Raw genomic sequence first — 9,488 nt, 5'->3', positions numbered from 1 at the left:
TCCATGGGTGTGGTATTTGACTAACCCGCGATCATTCCTATGGTCGTTTTTGGAGAAGATTTGACCCGAAAACACGTAAAGTTTGGACCTTTAATTTTCATGAACGTTCAATACAAGATCTACGGTTTATCTTAAACGAACCGTACATGTTTATGGGTTTACTAGGTTCGTCCTAGAATCAAGTTCGCTACTTTACGTTTCGTTTAGACCCGATCTATCACCGTTTCAAGCTTCAAGGCTAAACGTTCAATAAAACGTAAACTTTAAAGGTCAAGAACATACCTTTTGTGCTCGTTCGATCTTGGTTAGCTTGTTTAGGAACTCTAGATCTCGTATCTATCTTGAATTGCGTGTGGCTTGCTCGGACCTCACCTCTCTTTCTCTCGGCCGAAATATGGTGGTGTGTGTTTTTGAGTGTGTAGAGATTTGGATGGATATAAATGAGGGTTTAGGGTTTTAGGTTGGGTTAAGAGGGTATTTATACCCCTTGAAGCCCATGGACCTAAAACCCATTACCACTTAGTCCACCTTAATTAATCTAAGTCCATGATCCGTTCTTAACTCGATATTAATTAATTAATAACGCGAAATCATTAAACGTAACTTTCTTTATTCAATATTATAAAATTTAGAATGTTACAAATATTTTACCATATCACTAATACTAGGCAACCATCTTGTGTAATGGATAAACAACTATTAGTCTATTAACCTAAATATAAATATCATTTGTTGATTGGGCCGAGATAAACAAATGAAGAGAGGTACACAGTAGATACCTACAATTATAATATCTTATTATTAGACATAGTTAAATAAAAAAATTTAAACTGGTCATAGATAATCTAGTCTACTCTTAATCCTTATCAACAAGATAACCATGACATGTTACTAGTTGTAAATCTAAAGCACACCAAACACTCAACCATCCAAGAGCAAAAATATAGGGGATGTGGTGTGATCACTCATCACACACCCCACCTAATTATACTGTGTCACATCACCAACCCAAATTCCATCACATGTGATGGTTTTTTATTAAGGGTGGTGGTGTGGTGTGATGGTGTGTGATGGTGTGTGATGGAATTTTTTATTTTTTATTTTTTTTGTAACTTTAAAAATTAAAACAATATTTAATAGAACTTAAAAATAAAAACAATAGTTTAATAGAATATAATTCAACTTAAAATTTAGAAATAAAAAATAAAAGTTACAACGAACGTCTACTCCTCGTCTGAATCCGGAAATTCCAAACCTAAAGAACCTATATGCGTAACAAGATCCCATCTCAACCGATGATGAATATCTTCATCCCGCAAGTCTAATGGACATCATCGGGAACGGGAACATAAGTCGGAGGATTCAGTATCCAATCTGGAGAAATTGCATTTCCATCTTCTTTTATTAACATATTGTGTAATATGATGCATGCATACACGTAGCTATAGATCGTGGGTTTTTTCATTGCATGAAACCGGTCGACTGAGTATGCACCATCTACCCTTTAAAACACCGAAAGCTCTCTCGACATCTTTTCTTGTCGATTCTTGCAACTTCTTGAACGCCTTTTCATTGGTCTCGACATGGAAACGAAAAGGCTTTCACAAAAACAGACCATTGCGGGTAGATACCTTCGACAAGATAGTAGCCACGTCTGTAATATCTCTCGTTGACAAAGTACGGATAGAAAGGTGCGGTGCTATCTGTTACGCTCTGAAACAACGATGATGTGTACAGAACAGTGATGTCGTTGTTTGAGCCGGGAACACCAAAAATAAGAATGCCAAATCCATATATCATTTGACGCAACCGCTTATTGTGAGATGGTCGGTCGTTTGATATCACCCCTAACATACGTCCCTCGCAACTCCCGTGGACAATTCCTCCATTCGATATGTGTACAATCGATGCTACCGAGCATCCCTGGAAAATGCATCTAGCCTCGTGTGCGGCGTAAAGACGTGTAATGTCGTGTCTTGTTGGTTTTCGTAGAAAACTCTTTGGCATACAATTTTATAATCACGTTACAAAAGAATTGTAGACATTCACGTGAAGTTCTCTCAGACATTTGTAAGTATTCATCGAATTGGTCGGGTGGGTTACCTGTCGCTAGTTGACGAATTAGCGGATGTGCATTTTTAAAGCGGCGTAAAACTTCGTTTGCCTCTCGCGTCGTAAGATTCTTGAAACCATTCTTCGTTTTGCTTCGACGTCGGCTACAATCTTTAAGAATAAAAATTTCGGCAAACGAAAGCGTTCCATAAACGTCTCGTCGTTGTACTTCGGCTCCTCCACAAAATAGTCGTTCATTAGCACGTCGTGGGCATGTATACGATCACGCTCCACCACCTTTTTCTTTGGACGGCTCGGGCCTTCAAGTTCTTTGTATATCAACGGGAACCATTCGAGAATGTCATCGTCCGAAGACGAAGAGCTATCGGTGTCTAAGGGCATCGAGTATTTCGGAAATTCCATATTTTTTTGTTGTGAATGAAGGGGAAGTTTGAGAGTGTTTTTGAGTTGGATTTGGTTTTGATTTGGATTTGGTTATGTTTTTGTTTTATATTGGTTTTCTTTTTTATTTAAACCCCCCCCCCCCAACCCAACGGCTAGATCCCCACCCAACGGCTACATTCCTTCTTGGAAATCACCCCCACCAAGCGTGATGGCCATCACGCAAAATACCCATTTTCGCGTGACCATAGGACCGGCGACGGTATGGCTTTTCTCATCACGCGTGACGGGGATGCCACCACGTACCGCTCCGTCCGCCCTAACAATCAACATATAGTTAAAGGACTAAAACCTTCACTACCCCCATAAACAAAACAGAATAGGATAAGCGCAGACTCAGACAGACACCCCATCATTATTATGATGCAACTATATATCTATCATCATCATCATCATATCATCAAATTGATTTCTCCCAAATTTGCGTCGTTTTCTCTCACCAAATCAACCCCTCACCCATTTCTATAAAATCCCACTCCATTTTATCTGCTCACATCAACCAATAATGATATAATAATAATATCTACACACGCATTGGTCCATTACTACTCAATAATAATAATAATAATTGATTAGATCGGCTTCGTTAATCGTTAACGAACACGAGGATTGACGACGGAGTTGACGAAGTATCAGCTTCCAGAAATCATTTAGTCTTCGCTTATTATGTTACTGGTCATGGATTCGGTCACGCTACACGTGTTGTTGAGGTCATTACTCATTAATCATTTTATTATATTTATATTCAATTTCGTTTTTTGAATATGTTTATAGTATATCTTTATGATCTCCTAGTTCTAGGGTTTAATTGAGATGATTAGGATTAAATATTTACTTATTTTAGTTTGCATGTGCTTTTTGAGACTGATTATTTGCTATTTTAAGAATTATTATTATTATTACCAGTAATTAATAATCACTTGGATTTTGGGCAAAATTTAATATTGCTTCCACTAATTGAGGAACTAATTTTTACTTGAAATAGTTATTTTTGGCGCTAAAAAGTGTAAAAGATAAAATAAACACATAATCAATATCTGTGGTCCACCTCATCTATTGTTATCTGCAATTTCACAATGGGAAAAGTTTAACTTTGATAAATTATGAAGATTTTTTGTTTATTTATTATTTTTATTTTTATTTTTTGAGCTTTGGGTAGGTTGTTCGCCACCTAATTCTTGCTGGTCATGATGTTCATGTGGTAACTGGTGCACCTGATTTTGTCTTCACTACCGAAATAGGCTCGCCAAGACTTTTTCTTCGGAAGGTGAATTTTGGAAATATGCTAAGAATATATGTGACTATAGGTTTTGGTTATTAGTGTTTTGACTTGATTATACCATTATAGCTGGTTTTGGACTGTGGTGCTGTTCAAGCTGATGCTTTGACTGTGGATCGACTCGCTTCGTTGGAAAAGGTGTTTTAAGTTTTGTAACATGATTTTTTTTCTAGTATTAAGTTCTTATTGTTGTATGTCTTTTTGGTTTTACAGTATTCAGAGACGGCTGTTGCACCGCGTGCTTCTATTTTGGCTACAGAAGTTAAGTGGCTGAATTCCATCAAGGCTGACTTAGTGGTAACTAATAATGAACTTCAAGTATTTGTTATTTTAATTTAAGTTTTTTAAGTTGCTTATGCATTATGTGGAAATTGTTATATGGAACAGGTGTCAGATGTTGTTGCGGTTGCATGTCGTGCAGCAGCTGATGCTGGTATACGGTCGGTTTGTGTAACTAATTTCAGGTAATTGAAATTATCTAAAATGCCCTTTTATAAGGACCAAGTACATTTGATTTGTGGACCAATTTTAAGTAACCATTATTAATCGACAAAAATGAAAAGTTTATTTTAAAAAATTTTCCATTGCTCATGTTATCTGTTAAATTTTATGTTTTATCATTGCAGTTGGGACTTCATTTATGCAGAATATGTTATGGCTGCTGGATATCATCATAGGTCTATCGTTTGGCAGGTATTGTTCTTGATGATTTCTATCATCATTGTTTTCTTTTCTTGTAATGCTATACAACAAATAAGGTCTAGATTTATTTGTGAGTTATCATTTTCTGTGTTTTAAGTCTTTTAAGTCTGTCTCTACTTGTTTGATAATTCATACAGATAGCTGAGGACTATTCACATTGTGAATTCCTAATTCGGTTGCCTGGATACTGCCCAAGTATGTTTCTTCTTACTTGACCCCCCCCCCCCCCCCAAAATATCTTCTTTATGTTGTAACTTGTAAGTGATATATTTTTATTGCAAAATTTCTTGTTTAGTGCCTGCTTTTAGGGACGTTATTGATGTACCTTTGGTTGTAAGGAGGCTGCACAAATCACGCAAGGAGGTTTGTAACAATAACAACATTTGTCTTTTTCATTATTATTTCAATCTTAATTTTCTTATGATGTATTACAGGTGAGGAGTGAAATGGGGATCGGCGAGGATGTGAAGGTTGTTATACTCAATTTTGGTGGACAAGTAAGTTGATGATTTAATATTAAGTTAGCATTTGGTCAAAAATGTGCATTAGATCAATTATGTTATTTATAGCTACATGTAACGTGACACCTATGAAAACTTGCAGCCAGCTGGTTGGAAGTTAAAAGAGGAGTACTTGCCTCCTGGTTGGCTCTGCCTGGTATGTTCCCTTTCGAATGTTCCTTAGATTTTATCTACAAGTGACAATTTTGACCGTTTACTTATGAAATCGGTTGATATGTGTTCTGTTTCAACTCAAATGATTCAAAATTAGCTAAAAGTGAAAACCAGTCAAATGGACTGGAATACTAATTCTAGCTGCTGAATAAAGTATATCCGCTTCAGAAACACTAATTTGCATTTTTTTTCAGGTTTGTGGGGCTCCTGAACAGGAATTTCCTCCCAACTTCATAAAGCTAGCAAAGGACGTGTATACCCCTGATGTAATGGCAGCAAAGGACGTGTATACCCAAAGTCTTTTTGTAAGCCGCTACTTTGTTAGTTAGGACTACAGAGACGGTATTTTTACAGTAATAATCTATTCTTTGATGAAAAATGATTTAGAACTCGGGATGACTTTCAACCCATATGACTCGTTCCCCCTTTAGATAATTTTTTATTAAACATGCATAGAAAGTTACACTTTGAGAAATATACACCAAATAAATAAATAAATAATTACACACGAAACAATATTGAATATAATATGTTCATTTGCTATATCCCTCAAGTCACCTCAACATTCGACAATTGCCATTTTAGTATTTTAAACCCCCACCCACCCCACCACCACCCCCAAATCAATCATATCGGGTGCTCCTTTCAATTAAAAAGTAAAAACATTGTCTCGAGGCCTTATTGTTTTTGTATTGTTATCTAAGTTATATTCTTATCAGTATTAAATTATCCCGAGAGATGACGTCACTCTTATTAATCACCCTTAGTTATTTATTTTTAATCAAATAAAAATACAGTTTCTAAATTCCAACACAACACAAACACAAATAGTAGAATTACCTTTTTATACTTTGTTTTATGTTAATTTATACTTCACCTAGTAACACCATCATGAAGGGAAATTCATTATTATAGGAAAATTCTCTTGAGTCAATTTTCAAACTTGAGACCTTACGATCTTAAACTTTAACCATCATCCAAATGATGTCTTTCCCCATTGGCGCCCATCTCTCTCCTCACGTAATGACGTTTGACGTTGGTTGTTGGTGATACGGCGGTGAGTAAAGGCAAGGCTGGATGGTTTGATGATATATTTAAATGGGAAAACCCCAAAATAGCCACTTTGACCAACTTGTTTCCAATTTTAGCCATCTCTTTCACAAAATCTCCAAAATAGTCACTAAAAGTCTAAAACCATCATCGCCGACGCTTTAAGACTGCCAACCGACGAAACTTGTGGACCACTAAGATATTGCCAACTGTCATATGGTTTAGTCGGTCTGACCGAACTTGTTAAAGAACCGACAGAGCTGTTACATAAATCGACATATTTAACGGAACATTGAACGGTTTAGAACCGTGCTTTCGCCGGCCGACGGAGCTGTTAGTTACCAACGATGTTCAATTAGTGATGTTCAATTTCCGGCAATGTTTCGATGTTGACCTTCACTTTTTTTAGCAATATTCAGATGGCCTAGGTGGGTTCCATTAACAATTATGTCGGATCTTGCTCGTATTTCGCCAGTCCGACAAAAGCATATGACAGTTGGCAAGATCTTAGTGGTTCACGAGTTTCGCTGGTTGGTAGTCTTAAAGTGTCGGCGGCTAAAGAAAAACTTTAGAGCATTCCTACTCCACTCTTATATCTCACAACAATTCATAACCATTCCATATAATTTATTTCAGGGATTTTCTCTATTTAAAAAAAATTATAGTAAGGATCATCATCATCGTACTCAGTAAATCCCACAAATAGCAAAGCTATGGTAGGTACTGAGGAGGCTACGATGTAGACAACATTACCTCTACCCCTAGGAATAGAGAGACTGATTCCGGTGAGACCCCGGCTCGATAGTAGTTTTGCATCAAGTCTTGGACATATGTCACATAACACTCAAACACTCAATCATTCGGACACCAGCTGATTGGTACATGCACCTTTGTCTTTCGTCCATCAAAGTCACCACATGATGCTTGATTAACATTCCGTCACTTTTAACGTTATTTTCACGAAATTAGTAAAATAATGTCAAAATTAGTCCAATTCACTTTTACCTACCCAATGACCCACACATAAACACATTATATGCGTGCAGAGCAACATGGCGTAAATTTATAGTAAGTGAAGAAACACTAACCGGACCCCGGGCAGATTACGGGTAACCTGGGGGTTAGATAGATGTTTCCCACGAGGGGTTAGACCCGGTAAAGATGGTTCTTCTGATAACCTGCAAAACAGACACCGTGAGCTTGTCACTGAGAAGGGGGGGGGGGGTTCCTCGTTGTGACCACCATCCGGCGTGAGAATCAGACTAGATTGCTCTTTAAATATAAGTGTATATTAAGAGATTGCTAGAGTAGATATCAGGTATAATATGATAAGAATGTTGAGATGAGATGATCATACCATTTGTGGTATTTATAGCCGAAGGTAGGTTTCCAAGGAGGTGTGGCCGGCTGCAATAGTATTTCTGTTCCACCAACAGTGGCCTACGCACGTGCCCTGCTGGTAGTTGGTGGGTAGGCAGCGGCTGATAGTGACCAGGCCTGCTGTGTACTATTCCTTTTCCATCAACTGCCGGCTATGCACGTGGTATGACAGGAGTTGGTGAGTAGGCAGCGGCTAATAGTGACATACAGTACAGGAGCATGCTGCTCGCCATACTGTTGTCAATAAGCTGTCGTATCTTTAGTCAGATCTTTTGCCCATACCTCGTCAGGTACAGTACAGAAGATCTTCCCGTATCGTACGGACTGGCTTATTTGGGCGGGAGTATTCCCCCTCCCGCCCTTGTGCGGGATTGTTCCCGGCTTTGCTCATTCCTTCAGGTGACACTGAGTGATTGAGAGCTAAGTGCCTTGTGCGTGTAGCCTTGCTGCGCGGGTGGCCTTCCCTGATGGCTTGTATCCGCAGCTGCGGGAACAGGCAGAGTCCTTCACCATTGGGAGGCATTTCCTGCGGGAACAGCTTGCGTACTGCGCGTAAGGACGTCACGTCTCTGAGCATGGTTGGTCCTGCGGATCCAGTTGGTTTCTGCGCAGACGTCCCTCTTCAAGGTGAGTCTTGCGGGTCCAACTGGGCTCTGCTGGGACCTACCTCTTCAAGTCCCCCCAGTCCAATGTTCTTCTCATGAGTGTTTAATAAAGTGAGGTGAACTTTTGGACTTAAGCAAAGGGTTTTGAAAAGGGTTTTTTAAGGTTTTCCATGGGGATTCTTCCCGCAGAAGTCCTTGTCACTTGCAGAAATTCCCGAGTTTCCTGCTTGATCTTTGGGTATGATGCGGGTAGGTCTGTAACCTCCTCGCAAGTCAGGAGCGTTGAGTCCCACTTGTGTGGATTCTCCATGAGGTTTTGGTAGTTTTGAACATAGTGATCAATTATGTTAAAACCACCAATTCCATCCTGGAGCTTCAAACAATGTAGTTCTCGACGTTCCCGCTATGCGGGGATGTTATTTCCGTTTCCGCAAGCATTGCCCATAAGATCATTCTTGGTTTCAATTCCCTGCGGAGCGCTAGGTATGTGAAGGGTTTTGCCTTAACACTGTACCCGCGCTCGTCTTACGGTTACTTTACTTCCAAGGTATTCCTGGCGTCAATTCCCTGCGGGTGCTAGGTATGTGAAGGGTTTTGCCTTAACACTGTACCCGCACCCGTCTTATAGTTACTTGGTTGCCGATGTATTCTTGGCTTCAATTCCCTGCGGGTGCTAGGTATGTGAAGGGTTTTGCCTTAACACTGTACCCGCATCCGTCTTACGGTTACTTGGTTGCCAAGGTATTCTTGGCTTCAATTCCCTGCGGGTGCTAGGTATGTGAAGGGTTTTGCCTTAACACTGTACCCGCATCCGTCTTACGGTTACTTGGTTGCCAAGGTAAGGGGTATTTTCCCGCTTACTTTTGAATCTTTTTGAATTTTTTGAAATTCGAAGAGTTGGTGAAAGGATAAGAACAGTCCAAACCTCTGAAACGTCGTGCGACGGTTTCTTCTGACTGTGTCAGGACGTGCAGGAAGTTATGGTGACGTGACAGTACATGGTCATTCCAGACGCTTTTTCAGGCACGTGGGCGCGATTTTTCGGGCGCGTGGCCGCGAAATTAATGGTACGTGTCCTGTCAACAGCTGTTGCCAGCTTGCTTTTTACCACGTGTCATAGTTTCATTGCACCTTCAATTTCTCTCTCTTCCGCATTAAATTCATCGCATTAATTGCGATTAGTATATAAAGGGGGAGAGGGTTCTTTGTAATCCACACTTTCACTCTTCTCTTCATCTTCAAAACGATTTCCGGCGAATACTCATTTTTTCAGTCGAGCATTCC

The 9,488-nt window shown here is 39.4% G+C and overlaps 1 protein-coding gene across 1 annotated transcript; it reads left to right on the top strand.

Annotated features, from left to right (window-relative positions):
- Positions 1 to 3,673: 3,673 nt before the first annotated feature.
- On the top strand, positions 3,674 to 5,474 carry LOC143607886 (L-arabinokinase-like; the record flags this gene model as incomplete). Its single annotated transcript, XM_077083166.1, has 10 exons — positions 3,674 to 3,781; positions 3,863 to 3,931; positions 4,007 to 4,090; positions 4,181 to 4,257; positions 4,420 to 4,486; positions 4,633 to 4,690; positions 4,791 to 4,858; positions 4,930 to 4,992; positions 5,099 to 5,152; positions 5,364 to 5,474. Coding segments are annotated over 10 exons (759 nt in total), but the record flags the coding sequence as incomplete, so codon positions are not given.
- Positions 5,475 to 9,488: the final 4,014 nt, after the last annotated feature.

Source organism: Bidens hawaiensis, unplaced genomic scaffold (genome assembly GCF_021521415.1).
Source record: "Bidens hawaiensis isolate Kalapana, Puna unplaced genomic scaffold, B.hawaiensis_p1.1 tig00088799_1, whole genome shotgun sequence".
Taxonomy (NCBI): domain Eukaryota; kingdom Viridiplantae; phylum Streptophyta; class Magnoliopsida; order Asterales; family Asteraceae; genus Bidens; species Bidens hawaiensis.
This window is presented reverse-complemented; position numbering and strand designations above follow the sequence as displayed.